Source organism: Ammodytes marinus (assembly GCF_949987685.1).
Source record: "Ammodytes marinus genome assembly, chromosome: 14".
In the NCBI taxonomy this organism is placed as follows: domain Eukaryota; kingdom Metazoa; phylum Chordata; class Actinopteri; order Uranoscopiformes; family Ammodytidae; genus Ammodytes; species Ammodytes marinus.
Window position 1 is genome coordinate 17,757,765 of NC_137218.1, and position 18,121 is coordinate 17,775,885.

Sequence of the window (18,121 nt, forward strand, 5' to 3'; positions counted from 1 at the left end):
TTGCACTTCTAATGGCATATTTTTTACATGGTGGTATCAGTGGGTAAGGTAATGGATCTAGTTTCTTCTACAAACATCCTCAGCCAGACTCCCTGGTGACATCGGGTTTTATCTTTACTTATTGCTATTATTATTATTGCTATTATTGTCACTATTTGAGCACGAGTAACACCAAGGTATCAGTTTTCAGAAGGGATGTAATCATACCGTACTACTAATAATACTCATTTATTTGTGTTCTCTGTGTATATACTGTGTGTGTGTGTGTGTGTGTGTGTGTGTGTGTGTGTGTGTGTGTGTGTGTGTGTGTGTGTGTGTGTGTGTGTGTGTGTGTGTGTGTGTGTGTGTGTGTGTGTGTGTGTGTGTGTGTGTGTGTGTGTGTTGGGAGCCGATGATGCATGGTGATGGTGACTAGCAGAGGCAGAGAGAAATGTGAGAGCGGCCTGTGAACTCTGTGTAGGCCTATGCAGTCATTTCCTCATCGACTGAAGGTAAACACTCACTTTTCAGAGAGGAAGTGACTCAACTCTCTCTCTCTCTCTCTCTCTTTTTTTTTGTCTCTTTCTCACTATCAACCCCCTTACTCGCCCATGTGACCCCAGGCACTACTGTAGATGGCCCCAGTGGTCCTTCCAGTGCTGTATACGCTCACATTTTTGGGCTGTTACGTGTGGACTTTTCCCAGGCTTGAGAGTCACAGTTCAGCACATGAGCGGAATGACGTAAGGCATTTGAGAGGCCTTCTGCTCTCTAGACTGTGTTGTGTCACAGTCATTGACTAATTTTAGTCTGTTTACTCCAGCGAGGATGGCAGCAAGTATGGGTCATTTTTTTGCCACATGTACTGTTTGTGAATTACTTTTAAAACTTCATTCCATTATTTGTTTGACTTACTACACATCATTTATTACTATACTTTCAGATGCACGTTTGTGTTTATTTATCTATACCTTATACTGCATTACATTTATCTAATGATTGTAGTCACTATAACTATTTGACAAAATGAGGGTTTCACGTGGAAAACACATATGAGAAAACCCATGATGCATTGCTGGAGTTTAAACCAACCAACAGTGTATGGAGGATTAACATCATTTACTAATTTATAGGCTTTATCAACAATGGGAAGAGGACCCATTTGCAGAATTAAGGAATTCACTTTTCATTTGCAGGCCTATGTAGGTTTAAATGCTTCAAACTTTAATTTAGGCAAAGACATTTAGTTATTTAAATTATTTTTTTTTTCTATTTTGGTATTTTGACTTGATGAAAGAGTACTTTGTCTATCGGAATGAATGAACGTTTTTGCTTGCTGAGACATGTTGAAAAGTGCCACACAAATAGATTTTATGATTGACTCCATCTCCACTGATTTATTTATCTCAGGAGGGGCTGCATGTTGATTTTTAACTACCTCGAGACAAAAATGACATTCAGCTGCATACTTACAGGGCGACTATTAGCTCAGCCTGATCCTGATGATGCTCCATTTTCTGTATATTCTAATTATTGACATGATACAGTCAGTGGAGGTATGGTATCAACACTTGGCCAAATGAACAGTCAAAATGTTAATCAACATACAGCGACACATGTCAACATCAACACATTGATAATGCAGTGCTGGGTGGATGGACAGTCATTTATGAAGAGGGTTGCTCTTTCTCATACTTTAATAAAGCAGAAACACAAGGTTTAGCAATACTTTATCAGATTTTTTTTGTATTCACAGTGACACACAGCTTGTGCTGCTATGATTTGCAGAGTGGGGTCTGTCTGTGTGTGGGGGCAGGCAGCAGAGGAGAGAGTAGCCAGAGGAGGGGGTGTGAGGAGAAATAACCAACAAGGAAACCACTTTCAGATTTGCTCCTGCAGTGCACCGCCTGGCTGGCCCGCAGCCAGGTTTCTCCAGAGAGGGTTGGCTCACCCCTTCTCCTCTCCTCCCTCTCTCCCAAACCCACACACATACGCACTCTCTCCAACTCTCCAAAAGCAACAGGCGAGAAGAAGAAGAAGAAGGAAGCTACGAAAAAGCGAAGGGCAAACTTTGACAAAACGACAGCAACGAGATCAAACGGGAAACTTCTGAAGATGACAAACGTGTCGCTTTTGCAGACGGATCACTTGGACTTGGGTGCGCGAGGGAAGTGACTTCTTCTTATTGTTTTCCCCCTTACGGAGCAAACAGGAGGGAGGACGCAATAGGCTATTTTTTAACTTCTCTTCGCCGTATGAGACGTCAACAATAACGCCACGGTTTACAAAAGCAGGCGCCTTTAACTTGAGCTGGAGCTTTTGGCCCGCCTCAGCTTAGTGGTTTTAATGTGCCCGGGTCTCTGTGGAGGTCGGCGGTGAAGGATGCCAGGATGCCCTCTCTGATCTCCCATCTGCTTGTCATCTGGCTGAGCGTCCACAGCAGCAGGCTGGTGTGGTGCACGGAGCGCTCCTCCACACGGGAGCGCTTCAAGGTGGTAATCGCTCCGCTCATCTGCAAGCGGATCTGCCTGAAGGGCCAGTGTCAGGATACCTGCGAGCAGGGCAACAACACCACGCTGATCGCCGAGAACGGCCAGGCGTCAGATACGCTCATCGGACAGGGCTTCAGGGTCGGTGAGTGACGGAAAACAATGGCATTACGAGGGAGGTGGGGGTATAATTAGGCCGCTGACGGTGAATTATTAGTAGTGCTGCTCTGACCTCTGGGATTCCCTCAATAGAGGAGGAGAGATCAGGGAGGCTTGTTTGGGCTGGTCTCTTAACCCTCCTGTTATCCTCAAATATTACTAACACATTTCACCCTTGGGGTCTATCTGACCCCAGGGATGTTTGCCTCCAGAAAATGATTTACAGAACATTTCTGACCAGGTTTTTTTGTTCATTTGTTGAATACATAAATAAGCCTTTGATAATGAAACCTAACAGTGAGTTGACCTGTTCTCTAGCGCCACCATCACCATACAAAATATTGTACTTGAGATCATCATTTTAGAGGGGAGGCATGTGTACTTGGGTAGACTTGGATTTGATCAACTTGCAAGCCTACATTGGCGGGAATTCACCCCCCCCCCCCCCCCCCCCCTTGTTATGTATCAACTCTGCACCTGCAGGTGTGGGGATTTTAGGTCACACACACAGACAGACAAGGTTTAAACAGCTAAAACAGCTTGGGGTCAAATTGACCCCAGAGGAACACCAATGCCTGGAATAGGGCCTATGTGTTCAGCCCATTGAAAAGATTTCATCATGATCATTTTATGGTTAATCAGTTGTCCCCATCAAATTAGGAAAAGTCATGAAATATAAAGCAAAAAAGAAAGTCAAATATTTTTTTTTAATGATAAACATTGAATTATTGACCCCAAGGATAGTAGGAGAGTTAATAATGGACTTTGAGTGGGAATATCTGTTAATATCCAATCTAAAAAGTCACAAACAGGCCTATCAAGAAATCTAGCTTTTTAATCACATTGCACTGTATGGAAATATTCATTCAGTAAGAGAAACTGTTTAGCCACTACAATCGGATATTGCTTCTATAAAAATCAATGAAATGCTCCAAAAATGACTTAATGGTATATGGTGTGCCCCCTGCCCAGATCTTAATGTTATTACAATGCAGTGGTGAAAGGAGTTTTTTTTAAAGAGCAACTTTGCTACATTACAGGAAAAACTCCTTCAGATCCTTATGTGAGTAAAGATTGACACCTTTTTAGTTGTTGATAATGTAAAGAGAGTATTATAATGTATAGTTACTTACTTTTACCATGTTGTATGCAAAACACCTGTAAAAGTATAACCAGTAACTACTGTCAGACCAGCGAAGTGTAGTTTGCTGTTTGTGCCGCTAAGTAATGAGTCAAATTGAAATAATGAAGTACGCTACCAAAACTGTATCCCAATAGCCTATTGTACTCGCATAGAGTCCATGACTCACTGTCTTTTGTTATTCTGTAGGCTACCTCTGTGAAAAATAGGCAAAAATATAAACTATGACATCCTGTAGGCTAAGTTCTTTTCATGAGCCAAACTTATCAAATACAATCACAAATGGAGTATTACTATGGATTTAGTTAGACCTTTAGTCCCTTAAAAGGTCCCTGCTTTATGACTTACATCAATTTGAAACCAGCTACTCATATCCAGCTTCAGTTCACGCCATTAACATTCATGTTGAATGTGTATAAACTCTGCTAATGATCACATACGTAGGCCTGGAGTATGTTTGGCTAAGATGAGGGGAGCTCCACTCCACGGTGTCACCGGAAAATGTTTCCATGTTACGCTTTAATTAGCGAGGGCATGGCTCATTACATAGCATATAAATGTACACTAGAGATCTATACACCCCCTCTCTCTCTCTCTCTCTCTGACTCCAGTGTCTGGTTGGCATGAGTGGAGCCTTTCTGTGCTGTATCAGATCGGCTGTGGTGAGACGTGGAGCCTCACAGTCTACGTCAGCCCTGCGGCCCACAAAGTGGATTTTCACTGGGGCCTCTTATTCTCTTGCTCGCTCGGGGCCGAGAATAACACACTGAACAAGAAAGTGACATGTGGTTGATTGACCGTCTGTGATGTTTTAGCTGTGATAAAGTGAGATTAAAAGCTGACAAAGGAGCTTTAGCTATACTCAGCGACATCTCTGTAGTGGACGCTGTTGTTAACTGCCCCAAACTGATACCTCCCTCCCACCCCCAAGTAATTTCTCTCTTTGTATTATGAGCAACTTTATCATTGTTCCACCAAAATAATTAATTCCAATGTAGTGGAAGTCTAAAATAACACATTGCAGATAGCAGCTGTGCTTCAGTCAGCATAACGTGATGTAACAGCTTCATATTTCTTGTGGACACACCACATTGTCTTCTGTGTTGCAAAGGATAGAGCACAATCAAGTTAAACATTCATCAAAACTCGTGTTATTTTCCCCCTATATTCTTTGTGGTAATTTTTTTTATCAAGCCTTAGATGATTACTCACCTACGTATGTCAGTTTGGGTTAGAAAAGGATGCTGTACTTCTGCATTTAAAGTGTCTCTCAAGCAAAGCCTTATTGTATACAGTATGTGTGAAAAGTAAATTAAAGGTGGAGTCAGCAATTATGGAGAACGTTTGTTGTCAAAATCAATTTTCATCAAAATCAGTGAATATCACCACCTGTACTGTGTATAAAAAGATCTGGTGTTAATACATAGCCTAGGCTTTGTAAACAGGTATAAAAAACGGGGCCCAACGTAGCTATAGCAACCTACCTGTTTACAGAGCCCAGGCTGTGTGTCAACACTGGATTTCTTTCAGCGCACACACAGTATGAACAGGTTTGCGGATCATGAAGAGAAATGACTCCACCTTTAAGAAGTCGGGTAAGATCGATGCTTCATTAATATGTTATTGAAGATCAGATTTGGTGCCCCTACATGTATGGCACACATCTCTGCTGCTGTACGGACATGTTTTAGTTGGTCATACGGATGTAGCCTCTCCAGCTGTTTTCATTGGTTTGCACCACGTGGAAGCAAGCAGCGGGCTAGATTTAACCGAGGTCAAGTTAATTGCAGTGCAGTGACGGTATTCCTCTTCTTTGACACGGCATAGCACTGCAGAGTCAGAGGGGTTGACTCAGCCACCGGTCCTCCCTCTTCTCTCTCCGACTGCGTCACGTTTTGGAGCTTCTGTGTCAAATAATTCAGGAGAGACATTTTGAAATTCCTTGAATACCTCATTCTGCTTCACATTTGGTCTGGGCAGTAAAGACGCTCCCCACTCACCTGTCTCCTGGATCCAGTCATGTTCAAAAAGTATCTGGAAAGATCTGGAAAGCCGTGTTTTAACGAGTGTATTATCGTGTCAGCAGGGGATGGAGGTTTTGAATTTTAGCTCGGGGAGCAGACGTGTGTTGTTGAGTGTGAGGGCTTGAATGTGGTGTGGACAAGTGGAAAACTCTCTGTCCCGTTTCAAAACAGCCATGGCTATAGCATCAACAATATGAACAGTTTTCCATATTTGAGCTGTTGTGACGTCAGTGTGGCAAGGCAGACCCCCCCCCCCCCCCCCACCCCCCAAAACAGAGCAAACCTCTGCTCAAAAGAAATGCAGTTCCTGTGTGTGTGCAGAAATGCCATTCCGGTACAGTTGCATCAATGTGTACTTGCAGTCAGTCTGAAAGAGAATTTCTGTCCAGAATTTTTGGTGTACCAAGAGGGCCAAGAAAAGCAGTCAAGCTTTAATGGTGATCTGGGATTTCTGCCAATGCCATTTTAATGGCTATAACATTGGAAAGTAATAGAGAGAAAATCCCCCCCCCTCTCTCCCCTTCATTGGGCAAGTTGACAAGATAAATTGACCCATAAGCCGGGGATCAGAAAATCAAAATGGGGGCTTTGATGTAAAATGGTACATATCTACTCCGAAAACCATATATTTTACATCCTGTGGGAATGCTGACTGGATGCGAAATAAATTTTACCTTAAATTGTAGTTGTAGATGTCTTAACCAGCTGTAGAACAAGTCAGTGTTGGCAGAGGTTTGTGCTTTCAAGGAGTTGTTTTGACCATGTCCAAAAGTCCAAAGCTTATTTCCTTTTACAATGACATGATGCTAGCGGCATGGCATAAGCTTCTTTTAAAAAAACATGTTCATAGAAAACAATCACTAAAAATGTAAATCATGCTATAAATGTAGGTAAGCCGTGTGAGTGCTTGCCTACCTATGAAGCTGCCCCACACTGGGTTTGACAGACGAGTACCCAGATGTTTGTCTCAGTCTGGATTATCTGCTGCACATGAGGAAAAATCAACAGGCAGCTCCTAAGTACTGCATGTCCTATTCGAGAGTTTACAAACACACACACACACACACACACACACACACACGCACACGCACACGCACACACACACACACACAGAGTTAGCGATGATAGAATATCTGTTATGGCTAAGTAAGCAGCCGTTTGACTTTATATAAATACAGTTTACAGCATACAAGATTATTTTACAGGCGTTCTGAGTTCCAGCATAGGCCACAATTCATATACTATTCTTATCAGATTTGGGATACATACCTTTATCATTAACAAGTGAACACTTAGTGCACGTCTGCATGAAAGCAACTTTCACTGTAATAAAAGTGAAATAAGCCAGATATGCTCTGGGCACATGTTTTCCCTGGATTCCACGTCATTAATATAGATCTACATTTCACTCTACACTTCCTAAAACCGATGAAAGAACGGAAACTTGGAGAGGCACGCTGGATTTGCTCATCATCACAGCTATGCAAGTCGTCATCGGGCCCTGCAGGGACCTACCTCTTGTTTTTTGCCAGGAATAAAATAATGGGTGCATCTTGAGGCAAGTTAGAATTCTCAAAAAGAGACCTTGACTGAACCTTTGCGTCTTTCATATCCCTCTGGAACCTGAATCTGTTTACCGACAGAGGTGGAAGACTTCCTTTATAATTATCTCCATGTGTTTTGTCTGACAATATATCCAACGGTCAACTCTCTTCTTCTTCTTCTTCTTCTTTTAGCCTCAGCACTTGAACACTTGGCGTAAATTGTAGGATAGGGAGAAGTGATTTTTTATTTTTTTTTGCTCCTTGGAGACTGGGTTTTGGTTAACGCGTGTGCATCTCTGTCACTGTGTGTCAGCTTGTTAAAGGAAGGGATGTATTTCTTTTTCAGTTCTTAAAAATATATTTTCAAAAACAAACATAACACAACATACAAATCAGTATTTGTACACATTTGCCCCGTTTGTTCTGACTAAAGTGTTTTCTTTGTGACCTAAAACGTAGTGTGTGTGTGTGTGTGTGTGTGTGTGTGTGTGTGTGTGTGTGTGTGTGAATTGGTGAATGTGGTAAGAAATGTAAAGCGCTTTGGGGCTTGGAAAATCATCTATAAAATGCTATATAGGTCAAGTTTTTTACCTAGTTTTATTTCTGTTTTGGTTACTTTTATCAATGAGAGGAAAAAAATTGTCCATCATTGTACACCCCCTAAAAAATATACATATATATCTATATACTGTATTTACACATACTGTATATAGCCTACATACACACACACAGTACATGCATACATATAATGTTAATACATTAAATACATAGCCTACATACACAAAGTGTATGCTAAATTGTTTTTTAGTCCAAGTCTGATTTTTTCTTGCCGTTGCACACAGGCGTCCAGTCTATCAGCTTTACTTTACAGCTGCCAGACAGCCCCTCTATTCTTCTTCATCTCAGACACAAACGCATCTCTATCAGGGCTCCAGACTTGTAGGCTGCTCTACACTCTCACCTCCTTATGGAACAAATGAAAGCACAGGGCTAAGTTGTGTTGCGCAGGAAGTGGTCTTATCATACCCCAGTCCTGGCCTCACCCCCCCCCCCCCCCCCTCCCAAAATGGGCATCATGAGAAGTGGATATGGCTATTTCAGGAATTCCCTTGTGGTTCTCTATTTGGAGTAAAGTGACAGTAGTAGCCCTGTGGTCTGTTTGGGGGTTTTCTCTTGGCACGGGTCAGAGGTCCATGGGAGCCTGACAATAATGACAACATGCCGGTCAAATACAGTAGACAGCTTTCCCTGTATTAAGGAGGAGGATAGTTTATTTTACCTTTTGAAAGAACCTCTGCTGCTTCTCTTCTCCCCACACGTTCTTCTCACTTCCCCCAGTGCCAAGCTTTGGAGAGGGCGGTCGGACACGGGCGACCAAAAACCTGCAGCACTCGGTACTTTTTGCCACAGGTTGGACTGAACTCAGAGGAGCTGGCCGGGCACGGTTCCCGCGCTCGCACCTTTTCTCAAACACAAACACACATGCACGAGGTAGGCCCTTCACACACACAGCTTGTTTTTTGTGAAAGCTTCTTACTTTTGGTAAAAAATTCAGCATTTTATGTGCGGTTGCAAGCTGATCTTTACGTTCCCTGTGTCAAGGCTGTGTTTTCTATATTCATGGATACACATTCTGTCACCTCTCTCCCTGTCTATTTATGCATGTTGGGAAAATAATACACAAGGTTATTTGGAGAGTACCAGTCTCATTAAGCCCTTTACCACACTATCACTATGTAGAACAAAAATAAAGTTGTTTTTGTAAGGGTTAAATACACAGTCACTTGTATGCTTACTTTCTTAGGACTGCAACACAGCTCAGATTTAGAGGGATTTATCCACATGATCTTAGCAAGAGTTTCCCATGAAATCCAACCCCTCCATGTCATCACAAAAAAAAAGATTCTGTACGGGCAGGTTGAAAAAGGCGTCAAATTGAGCTTGCAAAACAAAGCAGTAATTAAGTGTTTCTTGGAACATCAGGAGGGGAACTGTGTATACTTGCGTGTGTGTGTGTGTGTGTGTGTGTGTGTGTGTGCGTGCGCGCATGTGTGCCTTAATTGTGTTTGGTGTTCAAGAGCAGTGTACTCAACCCAGCTCAAACAAACAGCCTTCTTTGCCATCTTTAACACTCTCCTCCCATTTGGGTTAGCGAAGGGGGAGAAAACGGAGCAGTTATTTAAAGCCGCGCAGAGGAATGCGAGCACTAGGGACTGCACCCACACCGTGCAGGACCTTGTAGCTGCGGCGATTAGCCAGGGTAAACAGAATAACACACAGCCTCTGCCAGCATATGCCTGCCTGCCACGGCCCGGGACAGTGCAGTTTTATAGACATTACCTGCCACACGCTCCCTACGCTGAGTGCTGAGTAAAGGCCTCAGGGCAGGTATCTGACATAATCTCAACAGAGCATTGTCAGCAGCAGCACTGCTCTACCTGCCTGCCCATCCAACCCCCTATAGCCGAGGCTCTTAGACAGTCATTATTCTATGACATCATTCGTATCCAAGCCAAGATGCAGTCTGACTCTCTTGCTCTCCTTTCTACAAACATCTCCGCCAGAAGGGGAGTGACAGGGTAGCACTGGATCGGTGCCCACCCAAGAGCAATGGAAACCACAGCGCATTTTTCAATGACATATGAAAATCGCAATGTGCAAGAGGCAAGAGTTTGATCTAGATCTGGATTCCCCCACTCATGAGCCATCCTGATGAGGATGATGGCGCCTTCAGTTTTCGCTTAGGAGAAGTTCTGCTTTTCGTCAGCGGCCACTTACTTTCCGTAAGGTCAACAAAGTGTTCTTCCAGGGCTGACTGGGGAGAGGTATAATGAATGCCCTTGGTGACAGTGGTCGACTCTGGCAAAGGGCAGCGCGATTGTTTGGATAGCTGAGGCAGAGGCTGCTCAGGGTTTCTGGTTGAGGGGGAGGGGGGTTGACAGAGCACAGGGAGATCTGCAAGGTGGAGAGGGGGGGGGGGATTCGTACGCAGGTTTGTGTTTTGAAAAGGCAGTGATTATGTCATTTGCTCCCAACGTCTGGCCCAGCTTGAATGAGTCTGACCCACTTCATACGTCACTTTCTTCTCACTCCGCGTGGTATGTGGTCGCGCAGTGACAGTCGGTGGTAGGTGTATTCGGGGACGCGGTTTCCCACTTAGGAGCTGATGGTAAAGGAGAGGGCGTCATGTGATGATGGGCATTCCCCTACTCCCCTACATTTTTTGACCACTGACTCTAGTGACAACTGTGTTTACCTTTTATGGGGCACGAGAGACGGGTTGGATAGTAGTAAAATACTATTTTAAGGACGACCCATTTAACCTAGATTAAATGAAACTTTTGACCATGACAAACTGACAGTGTCACTCACTGTGCTGTAAACATTGAGAATGAACACCTGACACTGTAGCTCTGTGTTCTTTTGGTTGGCCTCACTTCTCACATACTCTGTAATAGCCACACCGTAGGTAGCCAAATTTCAGCAAACAAGCTTAAAAAAGTTAAACTATACGTTCAGTGAAAATTGGACGTTCATAAGGGCCAAAAAACTATTTTCCAATGAGTTGCCCATTTTGCACTGAGTCTGTTGTGTACGTAAAACTAGCCAATTGTTCTCTAATAAGTTAGCAATGACTACTTGACAAGCTAGGCTTTACTTCCCTTTTAATTACTTCTATTACTTAAAGCTGGGGTATATGATTTGGTAAAATAGCACTTGAGATAGAGATTCAAATCCAGATACCTCAACCGCTACACTTGCGTTCTCTCTGATCCCTCCCTGACACGCTCTACCTGCTGTAGCTCCTCCCTCCGAACGACAGTTATGCGAGTTCATGTCTTTTCAACTAGTGTCTTTCCCGGTCTTTCCTCGTACCCTTGCTGTCTTAGCAGTGTGGGAAATAAGACATTTAGGGGCCGTTGATTGTACAGACATTGCTGTTTGTTGGCTGCCGTTGTGCCAAACTGTCAGACTGCTAGGGTCTTGAACGCTCACGCAACTGACGACGCAACAACGTCGGTGCCAAGGTGAATGGACAGTCCCAACAGCCAATAAGAACGGAGAATCGGAGCCTCGCTCTGATTGGTCAAAGTGTACATGAGCGGTGGCAATTTTTGGGGGCGGCACACAGAGGCAGGGAAGAGCAAAGTGATGAGTAGATATTCTCAGACCACTTCACCTACATATAGCTGAATGGTTAATATGACATTTTTGCCAAATATTACAGTGAAAAAGTTACCCACCCCAGCTCTAAAGCAGGTGTAGAGGAATTGTCTGACAGTTTTGAAAATGCGTTCATTCACTTTCACTGAGAGTTAGATCACTTCTCATTCCTCCTATCAATCCTATCTGGATTAGGTTAGTTTAGTTAGCATAGGATAACAACTGGAAACAGGGAAACAGCTAGCCTGGCTTAGTCAGAAAGGAACAAATCCACCAGGACCTCTTAAGATCATGAAATAACATGTTATCTTATTTGTTTATCAGTACAAATGTTGAAGTGTAAAAAATGACAAGTTGAGGTTTTTATTTGGAGGACTTTGCAAGGAATTATGGGGCACCGTCCTGATGTTTCCACGTATGAAACGGTGATGATGACTATTTATATGCTGACAGACTCAATAAAAATTTGAGATGCGATGTTTGAGTAAATATGTTTGGAAGTATTATAGAAAAATGGACTTGTTTTTGCAATTGTGGGAGCAACCTTTGCTGAAACTGCAGTGTGAGTGGTAGTTTGGTAAGTCTGAATCTGCACTTGTTACATTGTAACAATAAGAAAACCCCACCAGTGCAAACAGCACTCATCTGTCTGGGACTGAATCACGGGTGAAAGTGATTCACTGAGCATCACCACACACACATGTGGGTGTCTGAATCGTGCAGACTAGGCAAAATGTTGTATTTGTAATTCCACAAGAATATGACTGTGTCCAGACTAGAGCAATACAAGGCACAGGTCGGGCCATTGTATCATATGTACACAGTGAGAGATGATGTCTCAGTAGCTTTCAGTTCATGGAGCTGGGGAGCTTTTTTTTGTGCTGTGGTTTGTTCGGCAGTAATTTGTTGTTTTGGGGCTTGGAGGGTGCGGCTGCGGCTTTGAAGGACGCTGTGGAGGGAGGGGGCCTAAGATGCGTCAGACTCCAGACGGACAGGAGTGAGTGGGTGGGTGGTCACAGGGCAGAAAGAGGGCAAGCTTTCTTTTCATTCTTTCTTTGTTTCTTTATTTGATTGTTCATTTATTTCTTAGTTTTTGTTTGTTTGTTTGTTTGTTTGTTTGTTTGTTTGTTTGTTTGTTTCTATTTGTCATAACACACACATCCGTAAATACCTGTGCAAAGACATTATTCTGTTCAGCTTTGCCAAAAAAAAGTACTGATTAGTAAAATTTTCACACCACCAGTTATTACCTGTCAAATGTGTGTCTGAGTCTGTCTTGATGTGACTTTCATTGACATACATGGTTTCCCTTTTATTGTATATCCTGTTAGTTACTATAGGCCTGCTATAGGCCTGCTTACATAGCAGTTGAGGAATGTACAGTATGTTTTTCCTTCAAGGAAAAAAAAAGTGTCTGGGAATCACAGCAATCCCACTGAAACGTCACATTATTTTTTATTCTCTGGATTTTACATCTGTTCCCTTCGGCCTTTTTTCTTCTCTTTATTCCCCTTCACTTTCCCAGATACATGATACATATGACTAAGATGTCTTCCCCTTCATTCTGTGAAGAGATCTGCCTTTCTCCGGTTGGGAGTGAATCATGACATTATGAAGAAGGAGCTCTCACTCGTATGTCAGATAAAACACTCTGACGAGAAGAGCTCCAAGACAAAGACTTTTCCCTCTTCTTTTTTTGTTCCTGTGTTCAGTTCAGTTGGCTCTTCTTACTCTGAGCGTCTTTTTTTTTTTTGCTGCATGGGAAAATTATGCGTTTCCTGTCTTGGAACGTATACCTGCAAGCTGAGGTTCAATATTAAATTAGGTTTCAAAGCCACATGACAGCAAAGGATAAAGTCAACATGGCTGACTGAATCCATGTATGGTACAAATGTGGCTATATATATTCCGTGGCCTCATTCAAATAGTTGCATTTTGTTAAGATCACTACTTTGTGCAGTTCCTAAGTCCACAGAAGCACGATGAGTCTTTAAATGTGATCCTGGATTGTTGTTGACAAGTGGAAAATAAGGTTCATGTTTGGTTCCCCCACTCCCCCACCGTTCAGTCAGACAACCATGCCTGCCTTTTTTCATGCCTCACATTCATGCAGACCACCAAACGACTCTTTGGTGCATTTGATTTTTAATAACACACCACCTCTAGTCTCAGGAATGTGTTAGATCCACAAAGACAAAGGCGTGGTAGAAAGCAGAGGGCGTCTACCTCAGACGCTATAAGCTAACTGACTAGAAGAGTCAATGGGATTTTGGGATCATAAATCCTGCTAATGAACTCCGAGGTGATGATTTCGAAGGGAAAATCCGTCGGAGAGTGAAAAACCCTTGTCATGATCTCAACTTTAAAGCATTGTGCTCTTCTCAGTGTGTAATGTGGTCGCACTCAGCCCCGACCACAGCAGCTCTCCGGGAGACGAATATACACCCATTCACATACAAGACCTGCAGAAGACATTAGGCCGTGCATCGCCAAAAATTGCTCAGGCTTAAATGAAGGAGGCACATGTGAAGGAGGGGGGAGTGACTGTGTGTTATTAGACCGTAGAAAATATCCACTTCTCCTGCGGCTCTGCATAAAAACAGACATGAGACAGCTAAGGTAAAGCGAATAATACAATAATCAGGATGTTATCGGCATGAAGTTCAGATGTAATGCCACCTGTTGTTGAGAGCTTTAGTTTGATGCTGTGTGGAGGGAGCTGTGAGGAACCTGGAGACCATCCTTCCACAATATGGATGTGTTTAGTGGACTTTCATGTAACATGTTGTTTAAAGAATATGATATAAAAATACAAGAAATAACACCAGTAACAAAAGAAGAAAAATCTAAGAAAACTTCATTCCTGGATGTCTGTGAAGTAGGGCTGTATGTTTAATCGAAATTAAATTGAATTCGCAATTTGAAAGTGCAATATTTGTTAAAGGCTAAATGCGTGTAAAAAAATTGTTTAGAGATGTCCTGCCTACACATCATATTCTACAGACTTGAGAAAACATCTTTGTTTGGTACAGATTCCAGCGATCAATTGTGACATCCAGTATTTCACTGCTCAGTGTACCAACAAATTACGCACTGTGACAAAAACAAGGCATACTCCCAACAACATATTCCCCTGAAACAGAAATACCTTTCATAGCAAGACTACATACAGCATGTCATTTATTTACACAAGTGTACTTTTCGTTTTCGACACATGGAACGGATAAAACAGCGTGTCTCATGAGTCACGGTAAAACTGAGCAGTCATAGATATGACAGCTGTGAGCCAGCATGTGGGATTATTATACACCAAATTGAATGTCGAAAGCAGCGCCTGGCGCCTGTACCAGTAGGGAGTGTAGTATCTGTATGCTCGGAGCCTGATCTGATTAAGCAGGTCGGGTACCAGCTGTGATGTGACCCATCGACATTGAATACAATATCTTGTCAGTGTTGTAAAATTCTGTCCCTCAGCCTATTTGCTCCTTTTTTCAGTTCAGCTGACAATAAACAATAAACGCTAAGTGTGTTCCACGTGAGAAAGATCAATCAATCGGCTGGTATCCTGAGTTGAAGTACTTGAATCGGTATCAGTGAAGATAGTTCAAAGAGGTGGGCTGTGTGTTGTACTTTGCATGGTGTGCTGTATGACACCACACTGGGTTCATTTCACAGCAGGTCTTATTCTCACCATCCCCACCCAAGAAAACCCAAATTTGATTCCCCTCCTTTCCACTATGTTGGTCAGAGAGTGGCATTGACCCTGACTGTGCTCCATCAGAGTGTCTCACTCAGACACCTTCCCAGCCAGACGGTGGGCCCCAGACCAGACTTTCCCCTACAGTATGTAGTCTCTCCGGTCTCTGCGGCTTTAGATTGTGTAATCACGTTTGGAAAGAGGTATTTTTCTGTGTCTGCGATCCTAATTTTCAGCCCCTGCATCTTTTTCCCAGTTTGGTCTCACTCTAAATCCAGAGAGCTGACGAAATCCCGACCATGGAAACTGGAGCTCTTATATCAGAGGACGTCTGACAATGTCGAAGTTGCTCTGTCTTCGCCAGTATCTTCTTTCCCCCTGCCTTGTCTGAGCCTTCCAGCCGGATTCTGCATGTTGCTGCCTGCTCCTGGTTCTAGCGCTTTAAGACCACTGTCACATGGTGTTAAGTCAGATATATTGGAAGGCTGCTTCAGGAGTATCCATCTTGCCTCAGATTAAAAGATATTACCCCACTAGTTAGGTATTTCATTGAGGTCCTTTAATTTTTCTGCCTGACTTTCACTTATGTGAGGATGTCCCTGCTGTGTTTAAAATGATCTAGTCCCCTAATTACGCTGCAGCCCAGACTCCCTGGCAGTCCACGCCTTATTACTTCCATGTGTGTATACTTGGCTCAGCAGCAGCAGCAGCAGCAGCAGCAAGAGGCCTCCTCTCCTCCGCAAGTGAATATTGCTGTGCTCTGGAAGAAGAAAGTACAATGTTAAGCATGTATGCTTTATGTATTTGACAAGGAGGCTATTATTCAATTGTATGTGGAGCCTCAGAAAATTAGACTAATGAGTGATTGAACTGCTGAGAAAACTAGATACACACTTTGCTATTACCACGATAAAAGATGGAGTAATTGGGATTTAACGGTTAACTGTGTAATTAGATAAACTGTTGAGTATTGAGCTGTAATGTGGCCATTATGTTCACAATATAAAGTAAGGCAAGGCAAGTTTATTTATATAGCACAATTCAGACACAAGGCCATTCAAAGTGCTTTACAGGGGCAAGATTAAAATACACAATACACATTAGAGAAGCGAATGAATAAAACATTTAAAAGCAAATGAATAGAAATAGAACATTTAAATAAAATACAAATTACAGGTTAAAATGGAAACAGAAAAGTCTTCAGACTTGATTTAAAAGAGCTGAGAGTTGCAGCGGACCTCAAGTTTTCTGGGAGTTTGTTCCAGAGATTTGGTGCATAAAAACTAAAAGCTGAAGTAGAAAACAAATGTTTGGCCGGTCTTAGTCTTGTATTTACCTTAATCAGCTATAAGGTTGTGACTGAGGATTATTTAAATTATTCATGAATCTGCCTGTTATTTGGTTTATAGAATATCACTAGGTCATTATGAACGATGCTAGTAAGTTTAGCTAAAATGATCCAACCACTTACTTCTGCTTACATTTAGATTTGGCTGCTTTGTGACAAAAATGGTTGCTTATTCATGCATGCAAAGTAAGGAATTACAACACATTTTCAGGGATATCGGCTCACATGTGCCAAAATGTTTGATGTTCAGCCCTAGCATAGGAAAGAGAGTGCTGAGATGAGGTGTCCTCTGTTATTTCATCAGTCATCGTTGCAATATGGCTAGTAGTGTTTGGTTTCAGTTTTCTCCAAAATCTGCAGTTTGCAGTTCTCCCCACACCACCCTGCTCTCTCGCTCCCTCTCTCTCTCTTTCCTTTGATTGTTCTATTGTGGGAATTTAAAAAACAACTGGACCGAAAATGGACACAATGGGAGACCCAATAAAAAGCGTTGTGAATGCCCTATATGCCATGAAACTCAATCCAGCCAGCAGCTTTCCCATAGATTTCCAGATCTTTCCCATGTGTGAGAATAAAGCTGTTAAACAGATCGATGACTTTACCTGCTTTCCTGTTCAGACCTCTGCCACTGACTGGCTGGAGGGACCTGTTAGTCCGTCAAGCTCGTGTGACTCTTACAGTGGTGCAGTTCAAAGTGAATATTTTACGATTCGCCCACAAGCTTTTCTGTCTGTCTGCCATATTTACGTGATACAACACTAAATCATCGTGCTTTTCACGTGATCATTACAAACCTCAGTCTGTTTCTGAAGTAAAAGGATCCAAAATGAGCAATGCCAGACTTATGTTAGTGGCTCCAACGTTTTACTGAGTAACCCTGGTTTCTGGGTGGTTTTATAACTTCTTATTAGCATGTGTTGCTTGTGTGTAAGTTTTTCCTTTTTCTTCTCATTTGATGTGATTCATAGCTACGAACTGTTGACCTGTGGCGTCTCGATATGACAACTCTCCCATCTGTCTCTCTCTCTATCTCTCCACAGTTGTGTGTCCCCTGACGTGTATGAATGGAGGAGTATGCAGCTCGAGGAAGCACTGCTTGTGCCCGCCCGGCTTCACTGGTCGCCAGTGCCAGTTTCCACTCCTGCAGACGCAGCAAGCTCAGGCAGCGCACGGCAACAAACAGCCTGTCTACCCAATGTCTTTGAAGCCAGACATCCAGAAACTAGGGGATCAAGCGAGCATATCGCGCACCCAGCTGACGCAAACCCACTCTGTTTTCACCCTGCCCTTGACACACGTAGGGCACCGCTCATCTGAAGGTATTTATCATTTACTACAGTTTAAGGTGGAGTCAGCTATTTTGGAGAATACTTGTTGTCAAAATCACTTTTTGTCAAAATCAGTGAATGTCTCCTCACGATCTGCTACATGCCCGTACAGTGTGTGTGTGTGTGTGTGTGTGTGTGTGTGTGTGTGTGTGTGTGTGTGTGTGCGCGCTGAAAAGAAATCCAGTGTTAATACACAGCCTAGGCTCTGTTAATAAACATGTAGCTAGCTACGATGGGACTTTATTGAC

The 18,121-nt window shown here is 42.9% G+C and overlaps 1 protein-coding gene across 3 annotated transcripts in view; it reads left to right on the plus strand.

The window, feature by feature from the left end:
- The first annotated feature begins 1,988 nt into the window (after positions 1 to 1,988).
- ltbp3 (latent transforming growth factor beta binding protein 3) overlaps positions 1,989 to 18,121 on the plus strand; it is a 33,679-nt gene continuing 17,546 nt past the window's right edge. For all 3 annotated transcript variants that reach the window (XM_080040602.1, XM_080040604.1, XM_080040603.1), the window contains exons 1-2: positions 1,989 to 2,613; positions 17,586 to 17,864. In XM_080040602.1, the coding sequence (XP_079896728.1) occupies positions 2,370 to 2,613; positions 17,586 to 17,864 (523 nt within the window). In that variant the 5' untranslated portion in view covers positions 1,989 to 2,369. The remainder of the gene's footprint in view (positions 2,614 to 17,585; positions 17,865 to 18,121) is intronic.